Source organism: Cryptotermes secundus, unplaced genomic scaffold (assembly GCF_002891405.2).
Source record: "Cryptotermes secundus unplaced genomic scaffold, Csec_1.0 scaffold5, whole genome shotgun sequence".
NCBI classification, from domain to species: Eukaryota; Metazoa; Arthropoda; class Insecta; order Blattodea; family Kalotermitidae; genus Cryptotermes; species Cryptotermes secundus.
Window position 1 is genome coordinate 5,490,732 of NW_019724742.1, and position 19,712 is coordinate 5,510,443.

General features: G+C 40.1%; 1 protein-coding gene across 1 annotated transcript; it reads right to left on the reverse strand.

The window, feature by feature from the left end:
- Positions 1 to 18: 18 nt before the first annotated feature.
- LOC111862684 (ionotropic receptor 75a-like) lies at positions 19 to 10,852 on the reverse strand. Its single transcript, XM_023848263.2, has 11 exons — positions 10,355 to 10,852; positions 9,907 to 10,073; positions 9,181 to 9,373; positions 7,820 to 8,064; positions 7,452 to 7,567; positions 4,065 to 4,232; positions 3,167 to 3,390; positions 2,879 to 3,087; positions 1,777 to 2,054; positions 1,440 to 1,637; positions 19 to 313 (listed from the first exon to the last, which is right to left on the reverse strand). Exons 1-11 carry the CDS (start codon positions 10,509 to 10,511, stop codon positions 220 to 222), a joined length of 2,049 nt encoding a protein of 682 aa, XP_023704031.2. The 5' UTR covers positions 10,512 to 10,852; the 3' UTR covers positions 19 to 219.
- Positions 10,853 to 19,712: the final 8,860 nt, after the last annotated feature.

Genomic DNA, 19,712 nt, shown 5'->3' on the forward strand with positions numbered 1-19,712 from the left:
CCCATTTCAAGGCCCTTATCCCTTTTACTGCAAAGTCCCAACAAAGTATAAACACATAAGCTGCCTGTGGGTAAATGCATTTCCCAAAAGAATTTACAGTACTAAGTATTATATTTCTGCATCCTGTTACACTGAAGTGTCACTTGCAACACACGTTACAGAGAGAAGCTGCAATATGAAGCCTCCATCTGGAATCTCATTATGCCATGAAGGACCAACTTAAATGTCATTCAGAAGTAACATTTTGTATGTTTTTTTAAATCTCTCTTCTTGCCTTGAATTTTCGGTTTGTGGTCTAGAATTATGCCGAAACCTGCAAGAAATAGTACTGTGTGTAGTAAGGTGTAGAGGGTATAATTTGATTAGATTTTATTTGTGGTTGTGAAATGCATTGTCTTGTATGAAGGAAAAAATAAATTTAAAAATGTATGAAAACAATGCTGAGAAAAATGTTTGAATTTAGAACAGATGACTTAACAGTGAATTTCAGGATTTAGACAGGTCACTAGTATTGTTAGAATAACAAGATGTACTTGTATGAGGCTGCAATAGGCTATCTAGTATGATGGGGAGACCTCTGTCAGGGAAGGTAATGTGGACATAGGTTATGAGGATGTGAACTGGTGCAGAATATTGTACTTGTGCTGATCTGTGGGTTTGAAGCACAATGCCGAGACCATGTTGGTACTTCTTGACCATTTCCCCAGTCGTCTTATTTCTAATTTCTCCTGTGCCAGCTACAAGTTAATTTGTACAAAAAAATAGAACATTTGAGAAAACAGAAAATTTCTGTCATAAGTACTACATGAGTTACGTCAAAGAGTTTAAGAGCAAAGCTGTAACACTTTGTATAAGATTATGACATAGTAAACGTGAAGACTTGTGAGGTGAGAGCGAGCATCACTAGTAGCATTCAGTATAGCTCCTCGCATGTTACATGATTTTTCAAGCGTATGCAGGTTTTATTGATACTGTAAGAATGTAAAGTTGTCCCTGTGCTTTTCTAATTAAGCTCTACGCTATGAAGACGTATGGGAGGTGGGGGGTAGGTGGGTATATAGGTTCACGTTTTCTTGACCCCAGCACTAGTTGGACTTGAGTGGCTAGCTTCACTCCCCGGCCGCTTTACCCCCAGGGAAGGGCCCCCGGTACCCATTGGATAGGAGGCTGGGTGGGTCCCAGAGAAGGTCTGGGCGACGTGGAGAAGAGAAAATTCTTGATCCTACCGGAATTCGAAATCCGACCCCTCGGCTGTCCAGCCCTAGCCAGTCGCTGTACCGACTGCGCTCTCCCGGACCCTTATTGAGGCAGCTTTCTTATGAAAATAAAGTCATTTATCGATATAACTGATAAATCGTTGCAATTTTTAAATTTCAATTGTAGAATGTTATAAATAGACACCCAACAGTGAATGATATTTGCACTTTAAAAATTCGAACCTTTTGTGCGCCTGAACCTCGAGCAGTAGCATGACTATTGAGATCAGCAAGCCGTACAGTAGTACCAATAGCGCGGGGTAGCAGTCCACTATGCCCACACTGACGAAGCTGGAACCCAGTCCGCTACACTCCGGCTTCTTTTGGTAGTAACGCAAGTTCTCCCGCATCTGCAGCCCTCGCTCGTGAATGGTGCGGTAGCTGCAGGGAATGTGAGTAGTTTGCTATAACTCACGCACATTTGACTTCAGCCGGTTTTTTATCGTATATCTGAACTGTACAGTTGGAATAAACGGAACATAATATTGAGTCAGAAACACACAGACAGAGCAGAACTTACGCGAGGGACAGCACCTCTCTGTAGGGAGTGTGCTTGCTGACCGATATCCAGGGATCAACGAAATTCACGAAGCAGGTGATTGTCTGCAGGCCACACTTCTCTTCCTCCAAGAAAGTGTCAGAAATTATCTTGTAACCTGGCCCCAGTTCATGGTGGAAAGCGAAGAGCCCTTTCCTGACTCTCTCCAGACCCTGTTGCAGGCTCATGAAATTGCTGTGTCTTCCTGGGGGACTCACCTTCTGAGTGTATATAGCACGTCTCAGGGGGTCGGAGGCTGTCTGGAAAAGGCTTTATTGTGTTACAAATTAAGAAGTAATACAGGGCGTAAATGTCGATGGCCCTTTATGTTTACTGCAAACTAAGGTAAAGCTGTCCCTATAACAGGCCATGGAGGCCCATACGGTTGTGAGACGTCGAGGCTCCCACATTTTCTAGACAAGCGTCTAAAATATGGCGCGGTGAGGTTGTGAACCTTACGCGCCGGTCGCCCTTTATCCCCAGGAAGATTTCTGGTACTCATTTCTGTTAGAGGCTCAGTCGACCCGAAGACCATAGTGCGGCTGGAAGGATCAGGCCAATTGAAAAATCCAACGACCTCATCGGGAAATGAACTCGCGGCCTTCAGGCTTGTAGCACCACGTGCCCATTGCAAACTGAGTTATGATGTTATGTTACATCAGGGGTGGGCACACTTTAAAGCTGCAGGAATCGAGTAGGTGTTCCAAGTGTTTCGCTGGGTCGGATTTCAGGAAAACTTTTGAATGAAAGCTATGGAATAAATGTTTACTTCTGCAAAAACCATTTAAAATAAAATACCTGCATTCCTGGTATAAAGTACGAAACTATGTTGCTTGAAAAAATTAAAAAACAAACTTTCTATAAATAAAAAATAAGCATGTTCCAATTTTCACAGTGGTTCCGCGGGACGGATTTAGCTCTCATGGATCGTAGAGTGTCATACTCATGCCAGATACATGTTGAGCATAGCGGTCTTCTGGAAGTCGCCTTGCTATCCTTATTGGCAGAACTTGACTCCATTTGAAATATTTATCAGTTCATTAGTTATATTTTATAACTACAGAGTGTGCTTCGCTGGCATTACCGAAAAGAAATGACGGCTGTAGACGATGTCGACCGCCCCCAGGGCGATTCCGCTGTGGTATAGGTCTTCAAGAGTCCGAATAGAGTTTGTAGTGGACTGGAGCAGAGCAACAATGCAGGCAGAGTAGGATGTATAGAGGAATATCACGGCAACATACAGCATGATGGAAATGGTACGTCCTGCGACGCCTCGCGCCTCCAGTGTTGAACCTGAGACAGGAAAAGTGATACTGTGTTAGCATGGGATCAGCATTGCTCCTGGAAGAGTAAGCATGACACTTGTAGGCACCTTGCTGGCAAACAGCTCCCAGGGAAAGCAGAAGAACGTCACTCCAATTCGCAGTCTCTTGTTCATCTGCTGTTCCGCGGAACTCCCTCCTAAAGGCGCTGTACAGTAGGAGTGAGATCAGGGCGATAAGGGCTGCACTGACCAGCCACACGGCGCGGCTGAAGGGCAGGGTGAAGATGTTCGTGACGAACGATAGGGGCGGAGGGCGGAACAGAAAGGCGCTCCTGGCGAGAGAAAACATCGTTTTAGTGTTTCGATCCTTGTAAAAAGCTTCGTGTTTCCACACATATTGATTATGAAGTGACGTCACTGACTACAGTCACAATTTCTTGAGGCTCAGGTGAGAGGTGGCATTCAGTGGAATAGAAACTTTGTCACAGGGTGAGATGTCGCTGGCTCTGGCGACGGCTGATCTCGAGCCACTTCACTATGCCATGGTGTTCTATGTAAGTTGTTGCCTTATAGGCTGTGCCATAGCTCAGGAGGTTAGTTACCGGCTTCCCGCTGCGGCGGCCTGGGTTCGAGCCCAGGTCAGGTCATGTGGGATTTGTGGTGGACAAAGTGGCATTGGTAGAGGGTTTTCTCCGAGTACTTCGGTTTCCCCTGTCAATTCTCATTCCACTTGACTGCACCACATTCATCATTACGAGCATCTACCATCCGGGGCTGGTACAATAGGCCAATTAGTAGCCGACGTACTAAGTGGAAGAAGCCCAAGAAACTAAAAAAAAGTTGGTACCTTGTTACTATTTACATTCCACCTTGTCTACCAATATCGCTACCCACAGAAAGAAGTCTACAGAAAAATAAAAGTTATTTTAGTTCTGCCCTTCAGCAATTACTTTATGTGCAAAGTACACGTAATAAAATCAGAATTCCGAAAGCTCCCATACAACACCTGGTCCGAGTAGTTGCGGCAATGAAGTTCACAACAGACAGACGCTGTTTAAGTATGAACATTCCTGTTGACCCAATATCTGCTTCTCCGCGCTGCAGGAAACCTGTGAGGCCCGTCCAGGACCCGTTGATGGAGTAACCCCATGTGTCCGTTATTGTCATGTCCACGCTGCAAATAAACTTAAGAATGTTTTTGTGCCCCGGAAGAGTGCAGCGGAGTACTGCGGTCCACATGTCTTTTCATTTTGTTGCGAATTTGTGTACGCCACTTGTCATGATAGCTGTTTGCTACGTATGCTATGTACATCAGTCCATCACAACACAACTATAAGCAAACAACTGAAGACACGAGCATTATCGACGAAATCGTTATTTATTCGTTAAGCATACTCCCTACGTGTTTCGACCATATATGGTCATCAACAGGCGTTTAAAAATATTAAATATGCTGTCAATATACGTCATTGGACTGCTTATTACAATTGATCCGCCGTTTCTAGTCCCGTCTTATATAACCACACTTCTCAAGATATGATATAGTGAATTATAGTGAAGAATGCCGTGAAGACCTCAAATCTTACATAAATTATAGTGAATTGAATAATTAATGTAGGTAAGTCTATGTATTGCGAACTGAAAATAAAAGTCAAAACTCCATCTTTAGTTTGCTTTGTATTGAATTTTTAGTGGAAGGGGGTAAGGAGAATGGGCTGGTACGCGTTGAATTATTACAGCGTATATGATATGTGCTTTGTGAGGCTTGGGTGTCACGTATGTGTATATGTGTATATTGTGGGGTGCGTGGTACTGCGAATTCCAGATGTGTTCCGTACGGTTGGCTTCGTGGTGATGTGTGATTTGGTGTTTGTTTATCGTCCGTTGGCTATTTTGTTATCTTATGTTGAAGTGCTAGTCTGCGGGTTTCATGGACTGAATTTGCTGTTTACGGCTATGCGTTCAAAACTCGTTGATTATTCTGTTGTTCTGTATGGGAGTGTTAAAAAAAGGCAAAGTAAACCCTGTGCTTAACTAATTAAGCACTACGCCATGAAAGCATATGCGGAGTGGATGTATAGAACCACATTTTATTAACCTCGGCACTAGTTGGAGGTGAGTGGACAGCTTCACGCCCCTGACGCTTTACCCCCGGGGAAAGTGCCATTGGATAGGAGATTGGGTGAACCCCAGAGCCGGTCTGGACAACCTGGAGAAGAGAAAATTTTTGTCCCTGCCGGGACTCGAACTCCGACCCCTCGGTCGTTCAGCCTGTAGCCAGTCGCTAAACTATACCGACTCCTATGGGAGCGTTATACTGTGAGTTATTTTCGAGCTGATGTTACTGTTCCTGGTAGTTTGTTGGTCACGTGGTTTCCAATGTTCCTGCAAGTCGTGTGTTGGGAATGGACATAGACTTATTTACACTAAATTATTCAGTTTATATAATTTTCTGTATTATATCTTGAGGAATGGGTTGTATAAGGCGGGACTAGTAACAACGGGTCCATTGTAATAAGCAGTCCAATGATGTATGTTGACATCATTTTAATATTGCCACGATTTAAGAATGTGATTATAGACGGGGTATGGCTTGGTGAATAGATCTATTGACCACTTATACACACCACTCGTAAGTGCAAATAATAACAGCGCTATCACTAATCTCCACACTTCAAAAATCACTCGCTAAACCCCTTTCCAGCTTGCCCCGTCTTCATCAGCCGTTCCCTGGCAACGACTTTCAACAGTGAAGATTCTTCAGCTTTACGCGCTAAGATTCGATCATCACAGCCTCCTGTGCAGAACTCCTGCCAAATGAACTGGTTGCTTCAGTGAACCCCGTTCCCCCGTTGCATTCGAACCGTTGCCGCGGGAACGTGTTTAAGCAGCCGTTGCCCAGAAATGGATCTGATATAACCGCCCACCTCACGATCGTTGCATGGCAACGGCTATACAGGCTATAATATTTTTAAACGCCTGGTGATGACCATATATGGCCGAAACATGTAGCGAGTATGCATAGTGAATAAATATTGGTTTTGTCGATAACACTCGTGTCTTAAATTGTTTATTTATAGTTGTGTTGTGCTATACAGATGATAGACATCGCACTGAGTACACAACAGGATACAAAACATACATATAACACTCAGTACACACACAATTCCACCAATTTGAATATCGAATATCATGTCTCTGAAATATGTTATATTTGTTGTTTTTAACTTTTCAGTATAAATTACTGAGAGTGAAAAAATAAATTACCATAAATATATAGCCCTAACTACGTCCTTCAACGGCAGGGAGAGACAATGAACGAAAAGTAAAGGAGGCTATCTTCACCCCGCTGATACAAATGTGTTGTTTGGCACTACGTAAACTAAAAAATGTATTCGCGCTTGTATTTTCTTACTCTCTTTCTCTGTGGCTCTAAAGCTCTTTGAACGTTGGCCGCTTTTTCAGTTTCTTAATGTATACATAGTCGATAAGACTCACTGGATGGGGGATCAGCTCGTCGCAAGGCCGCTACCTACACACAGACCAACACAAACACAGAATAAACGTTAACAGACATTGAAGCCTCGAGTGTGATTCGAACCCACGATCACAGTGTTCGAGTGGGCGAAGACGGTTCAAGCCATAGACCGCGCGGCCGCTGTGATAGGCTGTATTTTCTTACATAGGATGCAATTTGTACATCATAGCTATGAATATATAAGGGGTAGGCCTTCTCGGCCCTTGCACCGCGACCTACAGTGGTATATTGTGCTTTACATCATGGCTAACTGTACATGCATATATTTCCGAACAGTTAGACGTTCCTGAGAAACTCTATAAGGGTAATTTTCAGTTTCACGTAAAATAAGCCTTGTGGCTGATTGATTTGAACCATAATTAAATATGATGTAATCTCGAAATATTATATTAGATTCAGATATGAAACATGCTTCATCTATTTCCCCGTCCGACTTCATGGCGTGATGCTGTTTAAGCACAGGGAAAACTTCACCTTTCCGAGAACTGATGAACAGGCAAAGAGTGAACCGTATGCTGGGTAATGAAACTGTTTCACAAGACAGTTTGGTAAGATCTGGTGTAATATTATCTTCCCGCAAAGCGACGCGGTGTAATGGTTATCGTCACGTGTGCTTACAGATCCCGGCCGTGGTACGAATTCTGTCAACTTTTTCTTGGCTTTCTCTAGGTGGCCACAGGAAGATTTTGTGAGGGTACTTTTAATGGGCCTCAACTGCTTCCCTCCTTCCATTTCTACCAAGATCTTTCAGTAAATATTTTACATACATTTCTTACGTCCTCATACTAGTCAATCTTCGTTATATAATTACCTACATAAAAACTACGAAACTGTATGAATTACTCTGAACGTTACCTGACATTTAGGATTTCAGTTATGTATCTGAATTGGGCGTAGTTTGTCTTGGTGTAGGTGTCGATGTGCTTATCCACGTTGTCATCTAGGTGGTCCATAGTGCCATTGTGAGTCACCTGGGGGTATATGGTAATGCAGTTCAGCCTGACATCAATGATATTGTTCAAAACACTGGACCTAGCTTGCTAAGTAAACTGACTGCAGGGCGATACACATTTAATGCCAAAACAATCCGTAGTCAGTTAAACCCACTTCGTACGCTTACATTTTAATATTATACTTCCATCTCTTTGTTTTCCTTTGATATTGTTGTTTGGTGGGTTTCTTTTTGTCACCGAGCAGGCCGCAGTTATAGTGTGGTCACTTACCACCATGACAGCCTTGAGCAGTGTCTTGTGCAGATTAATTCTTCGTACAGATATGACTGGGGACGCTGTCAGTCGCACACCGCGCCCCTTGCACCAGGCGCCAATTTCCTTCTTCACGAGAGCTTCCGATGGCCCACGTCTGTACACCTCCAGCAACAGGAAGGTGCTCTCTGAGACGCGCCTCCCGATTGTGATGTCGCTGTCTAGCAGAATATTCAAACGCCCGAGAATGACATCCGTTACATCTGCCAATGAAATTTACGATGGTTTGATATCCATAATGAAAGACATAAGTACAGGCAGCTAAACCGACCCAGTAACACGTAGGCTTTGCTGTTGCTATTCAAAGTTCTGTCTCGCAGTTCCGTTTCTTATTTTAAGGAAGCGAACACAGTACTACAGAAGCACAGGCAGCGTCATCTGTACAATCTGTATTCCAACCAGAGCGGACAAATACGTACACTATAAAATGAGGCACCGGTTAAACAATAAATACCAAATAATACTACACTAATACCAGGGACCTCCAAGCAGTTAACTATACGTGTACAAGTCATGAATATGCCGCTGTATGTCCGCTGGAATATAACAACAAGATCGCAACAACTGACTTCATGGTATGAAGCATTACATGAATAGTTTTTAACCATGTTTTATTGTATAACTTTCGTTTTATAATAATGTTATAATTTTATCGCATTTTTATACCTTGTATTATTGTAGTGTAACAGTTGCCAAGTATCCAGCTCCATTGTACCATCATATTGAAATGCAGTTCAATAGCGTATCAGTGTGGTAACACGTATTTGCATGACGATGGCTTTAAAAGCCGAAACATGTAGCTAAAATGATATTGACCTAGACCGTTTTGTTGTTGTGTTGCGAAGGATCCAAATAAAGAATTTTGTCATAACTACCGTTACTGATGGGCCGTTAGTTCTATGCCGTGTGGATGTGGCCGACGTTGCCAACGTTTTGGAGGTACACGCTGCCTCCATCTTCAGGGTGGAACTGCGTAAGGTGGGTATATACGACCTTGTTTCGAAATATAACGGGGGGAGGGAAAGTTTGAATTCGTAGACTACATTTATCAGTGAGAGGAAGTGTAATTGTTGAAAATACACAAAGTTCAAGAAATAGAGTACAATTAAAATGACACACCTCACTCAAAATCAACAATTATATTCTTGTCACCTCTACGCCTCGAACTGCTCGGTGACCGCCATGATTAATTGCTCCGCGCACAGCGGCCAAAATGTAAAACTAACCGTTGACCTTCATCCAGGGATAAGTTCTGGAATGCATGGATCTTCGTCTGTACGACGTCATGCGCCTTCTTGGCGCAGTACCATGTCACTTACCTGTCTGTGTGGCATTGTTACCGTCTGCTGGTACAGCGGACGCTAGACCTATATTTTCACTCCTATTTCTGGATCCTGTCATGGATATCGGTGGCTGTGGAGATGTAAAATTCTCTCCGTGACTGAAGGTTGGATAATGAGAACCTAGGAGAAGCCACCGGTACTGTTTGCGAAGCATCTGCAGTTTACTGGCCTGGAGAGAGATTAGTGACTTGGAATTAATATGAATGAAAAGTGATGAGGCACTTTGTTTGTTAGTATACTGATACATATTGATTATGTCTACGTATAGAAAGACCTGAACAAATGATTGTCATTATGATTGTAATGGAAATATGGGCTGTTCTTAGGCCGAGGGAGTAATCTCGAAATATTTCTAAGCCATATGAGGTAACCCTAGAGTGTGGAAATGGCAAATGAACAGCACGGTTATCAAATCAAGCATTGTTCTAAAAAAGGGTCAAAACATCATTCATGGTTTCCATCATAAGACAGCGAATGGACCCTTTTTCCAGATATCGAGCATGCCCCACCTGAGATTTCTCGAAGGCCTAGAGGAAATGGAAGGCCAATTAGTTCTACACGTATAACCTCGAAATCCGGAGCGCCGCGGTGGGAAGCCAGCGACTAACCGCCTGAGCTATGGCACGGCATTACCTTTCTCTCTCAGTTGTCACTCTAAATGCGCAAATGTGACAGTGCATGTATGGGGATGTGTCTTCATACCTCTTGAAGTAAAGCCGGCGCATCCTGGCAACCCATATCCAAGACGAATGTTACATAGCCATCGATCTCTGTGGCCTGGAGCCGGGCCAGTGTGTGTCGGTTTGTAGGAAGCATTGAGAGTAATACGAACCGACTTGAGAAGTTCATCATAAGCTGCCGGCTGTACCCTGAAACCCACAGCAGCCAGAAGTGTCTAGTGGACTATGACACTAATACAGTCTGCTCAGTGTAAGATACGCAACAAACGTACAAAATTGTGGCATTTCGTTCCACCTGAAGACAGAAATGGAAGGATATATTAAAACGGGCCTTACGGGAATACACTTTATTGGCATTAAGAGGATTTAATAATGTCTTGTAGTTTGAGAGACAATCGGTATGAAGTGTGATATGTAACTTTGGTAAATTTTGTGTTTAATGAATGACGTGCTTAAGCAATGGGGCATACCTTGTCTCCAGCACAGAAACGCACCGACAGCGGCAGGCGGCGCTGCTTGCTTCTGGAACTGTAAGAAGTCGCCGATGAAGGTCTCTATGGTGTGGTACGACATGGCGGGCGAGGCCAGGAGAGTGATGCCCAATGCAAACTGAAGAGTGTGCAACATGCTGTCTGAATTACGGTTATACGTGTATTTGAGGGAATTTGTAATTGCTGAATGACCTCGTTAGACTGTGGGACAGTTCTCACTGTTATCCCTCAATGCTATTTCTGGGACTGCTTGTTTTTCATCACGTTACAACTCAAAAGTCTGTAAGTCTGCCCCACAGATTTTAATATCTGCTTCTTCATTGTCGAATGTGCAAATGGATTAAACAAATCATCAATCAGTGAAGTGAAATATTCTGAACTCAAGATCAGTAAAACAATTGACTAATATACTATTTAGTTATGTTAAATACATGACGAAGGTCACTTTTTAAAGAAAACAAATATGATATATGGACCATAGGCTGAACAATACGAGTAACTTCACGAAGCTCTGTGTGAGCATCATTCGATTAGAGGCCTCCTTAACTTAAAACTTTTGTAATATTCCCTGCCATGCGAACTTTTAGGTGTGAACTCAATTTTTTCTTACTATAGTTTCGGCAGTGAAGCGAGCACGTGGATATGTATGCACAGTCATGGTGTGGTGTCCGCTACTAACTTCTGCAGTGGCAGACAGGGTATGAGGATTTCTGTGTAATAATATATCACTTCTAGGTTGCAGACGGTGCTGTATTTCTACTCTTCAATTTATATATTGGACAACGTGCAGACATATAATTAACGCAGCGCCAGAAAGCTCTTCCTTCTTACGTTCTGGCTCATAAATTATTTCCTGCTTCTGGCTTGAGGGAGTCGATCTAACACGTTTCATGCTTACCATACTGGCTCCCAAAGTTTCAATTCACGAAACCCTCACCACACATCTGTTCAAATTCTTGCACAGTATTTTACAATTATGGGAAAAGAACGACAGTTTAACTTTTGGATAGCATTAACAATATAACAAAACGACTTCCAGCTGTCAACGCCGAGCCCTTCCCTCTAACAGTGATCTACTACTGCAATTAGCATCGACAGACAAAATATTGTGTAAATTACATACACTCTGGGAACCAGGAGGTACAAAAGAACACAGTATGTTACTGAAATTGTTCATGAAATTGAAGATACAATTAATTTCCATTAAGTAGACCTCTAATTCATACAACTCTGTACTTGCTCAGCTGGTTAATTCCCCGTCCTTTATGGAGCCGAAAATTCATTTCTACCCTTACTTCAAAATATTTTTATCTTCCAGTTTTCTCTCTAGGAATGTAAATAAACGATAAAAACAAGCCCGAGTTTTACCTTTTGTTTTATATAAATGTGAAACTTGGTTCTCATGGATTTCAAGATAAAGGTAAATATTTGCACAAAAAAAAAAAGGACGTAGGGGTGGACGTATCAGGAGGACAGGGAAAATTATGTTAAGATAGCCTTCATAATTTTAACAACTACTCTTTGCCGTGTATTACAATGATGATAAAATCAAATAACCAATTAGCATACACGATTTACATCATGAAGACAGACGATGATGTTAATAATATCTATGGAGACGTATTGGCATTATGCTTAAATGCATGTTGGTATAGAGAAAACTTCCACGAAATACATCTGTGACATTTTCTAATGAAAGGGTGAAGGGGCATGGTAGTATCGTTTATCTGTTTCCAGACGAGCACTGCTTATAGGTACTGCCATTCAGTCTGCTGTACTTCTTATCTGATGAATTAACACAGACATCTTAAAATATAATTATGCCAGAACGAACTGACTGTATGTTTCTTAAAGAGAATGTATTGCTGTGCCTTCGTACGATAGGCCGTTTATGAATTCTTAGCAGCGGTCTTCGAATTGAAGAGTGGCGACGGAAGGAGAAATATTTAGACATACCAGCCCAGTATGCGTTACTTTAAATCCAAAGAAAAGGAGGGGATGTTTACTAGAAATGTTAACTGATAATTTAGAAAGAATTGAATCTACTTACAGACTTTATAACCGTGTCATTTACTAAGAGAACCTCCCAGCCGGTGTTTTGCTTAAGCATTGATGCAGTCCAGTGAATGAAATCACAGGGAAACTCGGCGCACAGCACCATTAAGTTTTAAAACGTTCGCTTGTGTGGCGTGGGAACGCAAACATGTTGTGCTTAAAGAATTCGGGAATGACACATGACCAAAACTTTTGCTAGTGATAAATCTGATGCCATAATTTTCCATGAATTTCGAATGGATGCAGACGTGCTTGGGGTCGAAAAGAGGATATGAAGCAGTGGTTGAATGTTCATTTGTGGCTTACTTTGCAACGTCAAATCATGTAGTGACTGAGAGGTCCCCCCCAACCTATTTCTATTTTTGAACTGTGTTCAATATCACTAGTCAAGGAGGATGAGGTTGGCAGGGCATGTAGAACGAATGGGGAATGCATATAGGATATTGGTGGGAAAGCCAGAAGGAAAGAGACTACTGGGAAGACCAAGGTGTAGGTGGGTGGACAATATTAAAATGTATCCTAGAGAGATAGGATGGTATGGTATGGATTGGATTGATCTGGCTTAGGATAGGGACCAGTGGAGGGCTCTTGTGAACAAGTAATGAACCTTCGGGTTCCATAAAAGGCTGGAAAATTCTTGAGTGGCTGCACAATTGGCGGGTTCTCAAGAAGGGCTCAGCTCCATAAGTAAGTTCAACATCAATTCACCCATATTCTTTGGGTTGGATTTGAGTGAAGTGCTACTAAACTCGGTCCCTCACCCTTTCCAAAAAAAAAAAATAACAGTATAAGAGCCTCTGCAGCTCTGGAGTACAAGAGATTAGGTTGCAAATTATTTATCTGGAGAAAGTTTCTCACTAGTGTCTGGAAAGTCATAACCTTTCTTTCACATGAAACATCTCTTTAACCAAAGGCACTGAACATTGTGAACTGTGACATACATGGAATACTTGTATTCAGGAAAGCTGAAGGTGGGGAAACTTGAAAGAAAATTTTGTTTCCATCAGAGATACATATATTAAACGCCATAATTTCCTCATAACTTACACTTGAAAGCCATGCAGTACACAGTTTTTCCATTACATTTAAGCATTATAAATCACGTATTGTAAGCAACAATACTCATGTACCCATTTATTATTATTTTCATTAGAATGATGGAATTTGAGAATGTGAAATACACCCTTGTCAACAAGATTAAGATTGCATTTAATTATAAATCTGATATATTCATCTTCACTAGTTCAGTACTGGGCAGAATAATAACATACCTTAAAGAAATATAATGAATACTGAAAATTTGGAATCTGTTCATATTCCAGTTCTGTAATGGATACGATTATATAGCAAAAATTAATAATACATCTTAAAAAATGCAATTAATGAAATGAAAATCTGGTATCTATTCATCTCCTAGTTCAGTACTGGATATGATTATATAGCAAAAATTAATAATATATCTTAAAAAATGCAATTACTATTGAAAATCTTATGTTCATGTTCACCAGTTCAGTACAGGTAGCATTATATGGCAAAAGTACGAGAATGAATACACCTATAACAAGAGTGAATAACAATGTAATGAAAATGAAATAGGTAAAGAAATTACATACATAGTCCTACCCACATTCAATCCTGATACTGATTCTGCTTCTCAGAGTTTCACACTGAGGTCAATAACCTGAACTTTGCAAGTCAATTATAAAGTAATGCCTCTTCATTCTTACCTACACATAAACAAGACCCATGTGTGTCAGAAAACAATTTCTCACACAATTCTCGATTGAAATTTAATTACTTGAAGATAACAACAGTAAAGAACCAAGGGCATGTCAGTCACAGGAGAGGAATACAAAGGGTATTTTGGTAGGATAAATTGAAGGATCTGTTGGGGACACTGTTATGCATGCATTCATTGCTGCAGAAATGTTTTAACAAGCTGTCACATAGCAATGGATGTTTCTGCCAAACTTCTGTCTCTCCAATACAGTACTTATTCACTGTGCTTTTTGTTACAAGCCTTTCAACACTTAGTTCTTCAGGTGAAGAGAGAAGAATTGCATACGTTTATGCCACCTCAAAATCAGAAACCCATAATTGCCTAAAATGCTGCCTACAAAGATGTACTTCTAATTCCTTTTGTTTCATCATGAACCTTGCTCTTGTTTATTACAGGCACACGAAGAAACAGCTTAATTCCCAGTCCATGTCTTGGCCAAGACTAATGTATTTATTTCCTTCTCACTGACTGCATGTTGACATAACATCTGGACCAGACGGTGACCTCAACTGACTGTAATGGGAGGTTCAGTACCAACAAGGCTGAGATAGAGACCAGGGCCATTGTCTCAGCATCCTTCACAGTGATGGTATCATCAGTTGGATTAATAATGAGGAGAGTAAACACATCAGTTAGAGGGGCATGATACTACACCTGGATATGCCAAGAAAGAAGTTATCTTGCCTGCATTTGTGATGGAGCTGGTACCTTGTATATAGACTGAGGTTAGACACAAAAATATAAGTACTGTATTATTTTTTTTATTGCCAGTGGGGTGGGACTAAGTCCCTTGTACTGTGGCCACTTCTGGCCTATTGTACCAAAAATATAAGTAAAGTAAAGTAAAGTAAAGCTATCCCTGTAACAGGCCGTGAAGGCCCATAGGGTTGTGAGACATTGAGGGTCCCACATTATCTAGACAATCAGCTCAAAGATGGCGGTAAAGTTGTCAGCCTTATGCACTGGCCACCTTTTAGTCCCCTGGAAAATTATTTAATTAATTCCTGGTACTCATTTCTGTTAGAGGATGAGTCGACCCCAGGGCCATAGTGTGGCTGGAAGTGTTAGGTCAATTGAAAAATATCCAATCACCTCATCAGGACTTGAACCCTCAACCTTCCGGGTTGTAGCACAGTGCCCCGGACATAAAAATATAAAACATTTTAAGCAGGTTTTTATATTCCTAGGGCCCTTAGTGTTAGCATGAGGGACATGGAAGTATAAAGATCATTGTGATTATTATGAGTCTGACTTTGTGAACATGTGCACTAGAATGAGTGAGATTAGAGACATCAGTATCTGAAGCTGGCTGTGTCTGGATAGAGCCTAATTAAAGGTCCATTGTTCAATACAGTACAAAAATTAATTAAAATTATAGATTTGTCGGACTTCTGAGGAGTCTGATACAATAATAAGTGAAATGACAATCAATGGTAAAGTAACAAATGATGCAAGACAGGCTGTATATGGGCTAATGAGATCATTGAAACAACAGTACTTATAAGTGTGGGTAGTATATATTAGGAAAACAGATGTGAAAGAGCACAGAAGTACAAAATTTTCTGGAAGTTCTAATGCTATTCATGATTTGTCGACATACAAGGAACACTTGCATTTCTCCCACAGTATGCATCTGATCCATTGCTGCCACACTAGACATGTAATATTCATGACAGGTTGTCAGAAATAACACACATTGCTTTTTGTTCTATGTTAACTTATTACAGATGCTCCTTTTAGGAGTCATTCATTGTGAGGCAGTATGTGATAGTAAAATTTGCAGATACAATTGTGTTAAACATCTTGTGAAAGTTGGTATTAAAGTGGTCAACCTATAAGTCAGTTGGGCCCATTAGAAACAGCTAGACCAGTGATTGAGACTAGCTCTTTCTAACGGGTAGGTCTATCTTGCCCCATCCACCTGAGGACGGAGACAGATCCAGTCTCCGAAGTCTCCAATTTTCAAGAAACAAGATTTTTTATTGTAAATGAAAATCACAAACTTGTCAACCAGAGTGAAAGAAGTGTTGGTGGTGGAAGTGCAAGCAACAACTTAGGAAATTCACCCAAACTAATATGTGCAAACAGTTGTAGAGAAAAAATTGTATTCACTAGTTGTGGTAACGCCAAACTTCAAAATAAATCACTTCATCAATTAAAAGGATCAGTACACTTAACTGTTTATCACCAAAATATAAGAGGATAGAGAGGGAAATTAAATGAACTGTTAAGTCAATTATATCTTACTTTCCCACATGTACTGTGTATCTCCGAACATCACATGAACTACCTAGAACTACAACAAATTTTTGTAGATAGTTATAGTTTAGGGGTTGGCTACTGTAGAACATCTTATGAAAAAGGAGGGGTTTGCATATTAGTATATGAAAAGCTAAGGTATGTAACCATCAACCTTGCAAAGTATTGTAAGGATAAGGATTTTGAAGTTTGTGCTATCAAGATATATCTGAATACAAAAAAGATATGTATAATTGCTATATATAGAGCACAATCAAGCAACTTTGATACTTTTATTATCAAATTGGACACATCCCTCAAAAATCTATTTATGGTTACCGTTGACTTTATTATTTGTGGTGACATAAATATACGTAAATTACCTCGTTGACAGTGATAGAAAAAAGCCAGTTAGAAGCCTTGCTTAAAACCTACAACCTAACAAGTGTAGTAAACTTCCTACCCACACTCAACATAATTCTGCTACAGCTATAGACAATATCTTTATTGACACTAGAAAGGCTGGTAATTAGTCTATAACTCCAATAATTAATGGGCTATCAGACTATGATGCTCAGATTATAACATTTTATTCTTTTAGTATAAGACCGCCTATCAAAAAATGTACGTCAGTTAGAAAGATTAATGAACATACAATAAATGATTTTCTTCTTAAATTAAGCTACGAAACTTGGTATGCTGTTTTCTCTACAGATAATGTTAATCAAATTTTTAACTCCTTTCTAGACTCCTATTTGAAAATCGTTTATTATAGTTTTCCTCTAAAGACTCTCCTCATCGCAAAAAAAAAAAAAATAACAACTGGATTACCTTAGGAATTTTAACTTCTTGCAAAGGTAAAAGAGAACTCTTCATAACATGTAGGAATAGTAATAATGTAGTTCTCATAAACTATTGTGGGAACTGCCCACATTCAAGCAAGTGTGACAACGCAAGCGTCATTGCTTAGCAACGACGAGTAAACAACGGTTGCTATGCAGAAGCAAGTAAACAGCGGTTGCTAGGGAACTTATAAACACAGTAACCGGCAATAGCGGTACCTATTACGAAACCGTTTTCTATATGTCCGATTCTAGGCTACATAAGAAGATACACTGAGTTACATTGACAGTCTAGCTCTACCGTTCTACAATACCAGTTCAGTGTTCAAGCAGTTCACTATTGTTGTTATCCATCTGTGTATACTGTACAGCTGCAATAAATCCTATAGGACAGTTCAACTAGTGGTTGTCTATTCATTCATACAACATCCCACACTATTATAAAAAGTACTGCAAAATTGTCAAGGAAGCAAAAAAACTTAATTATGCAGACAAACTTAATAAATCCCTGAACAAAAATAAAATTATTTGGGACACAGTTAAATTAGAATCCGGTAAAACCGGAAATACTGATAAGGCTATCACTTTAAATATTGAAGGGACTCCAATTAGTAACCATCAAGAGACAGCAAACGAATTTAATAAATACTTCTTATCCATAGCTAAAAATATTAACATCAAACATAATGAACCTAGTTCTCATAAGTTAGATCATTATTTATTGCAGTCTTTCAAGACTCCTTTCCCAAATATAAATCTAAAATTTTTATCCTCCAAAGAAGTTTAAATATAATAAAATCCCTTAAATCCAAAAATTCCTCTGGATATGATGGAATATCTACTAAATTTCTGAAAATAAGCTCGTCTCTTATTATTCACTTTTAACTTATACAACTTATTGTAACTTAAATTTTGATCTTGTGACTCATTCTATATCCTATGGCTTGTATTATGCCTGTATCAGGATCAATTAGAAAGTGAAATAAATGAATGAATGAATGAATGAATGAACGAACAAGTAACAAATCGATATCTTTAGGATTTTTTCCAGATCGTTTGAAATATGCAGTAGTTAAACCCTTGTTTAAGAAGGGTGACAAGTCTAGCATTTCTAACTGCAGACCTGTATCTATGTTAAGTTCTTTTTCAAAAGTGATTGAAAAAGTCATGTACAACTAACTCCAGGAGCATTTTAAGAAATATAGTATCTTATCAGATGAACAGTTGGGGTTTAGAGCAGGCTCTTCAACAGGCAATGCCCTGTATAAGCTAATTAATGAAACCCTGCAAGCTTTAAACAGTAAATCTACAGTAGGTGGTATCTCTTTTGACCTTGAAAAGGCATTTTATTGTCTGAACCATGATATTTTGTTGTCTAAACTACACTTTTATGGTATTAATGGTAAAGCTAAATCATGGTTTGAATCATATCTTAATAACAGATATCAGAGAATCCAGGTTTTGGAAGAATTAAATCAAACAAGCTTCTCTACGTGGGGAAAGATAACTGATGGGGTTCCCCAGGGTTCGGTTTTGGGCCCGTTGTTGTTTCTTATTAATATTAATGATTTGCCTAAAATGGTAAATGATAATACTATACCTATATTATTTGCTGATGATACAAGTATATTAGTTAAAGGTTGTAATTTAAAGGATTTTCAAAATAATAAGAACTAGGATGGAAAGAGAATCATGAGATTCAAAATACTGGCATCGAAGAGTCCCAGGGGAATAGAATGGTAGATCAGAGGTAAGTGCTGAAAATTTGGGAAAATTATATTACAGAACTATATGATCGACCTAATCAGCCAGAAACCTTAGAAGTTGAACCGGAAGAAGAAGTAGATACAGATGAGAGAGGACCATATATTTTACAAAGTGAGGTGGAAAAAGCTATCAAGGAAATGAGGAAGGGAAAGGCTACAGGAGATGATGATGTACCTGGAGATGTGCTTAAGTCGCTGGGAGAAGGTGGTCTGAAAACACTGACAAAACTAATGAACACCCTATATGAAACTGGGGAGTGGCCCAAGGACTTTACAACAGTGACAATGATTGCCTTAAAGAAAAAGACAAAAGCTACAAAATGCAGCGACCATCGCACAATAAGCCTTATTGCAAATACAGCAAAGAAAATAGCAAAGATACTTAAAAGAAGAATTGAAACCAGGGATGCAATTGGGATGATGAGAATTATAGCAGAACGAACTTTGGAGATAGATGAAGAACTGTGTGTTTGCTTCATAGACTGGCAGAAGGCATTTGACCAAGTAAACTGGACCAAATTAATGCAGTTCCTAAAGGAAACAGGTATCGATTGGCGTGAAAGAAGATTGATTAGCAAATTGTACATGGATCAGAAAGTTAGAATACGACTGGACCGAGGGGAGACAAGAAGTGTGCAGATTGGAAGAGGAGTTCG

Excerpts from the sequence above, each read along its gene's own strand:
- LOC111862684 (XM_023848263.2), bottom strand. The coding sequence starts at position 10,511 with ATGTTGCACACTCTTCAGTTTGCATTGGGCATCACTCTCCTGGCCTCG. Across the intron at positions 8,065-9,180 it reads TAACAATGCCACACAGACAG|ATGTAACGGATGTCATTCTC; the intron begins GTAAGTGACATG and ends TTTCATTGGCAG. Across the intron at positions 2,055-2,878 it reads ACAGCCGTCATTTCTTTTCG|ACAGCCTCCGACCCCCTGAG; the intron begins GTAATGCCAGCG and ends AGCCTTTTCCAG.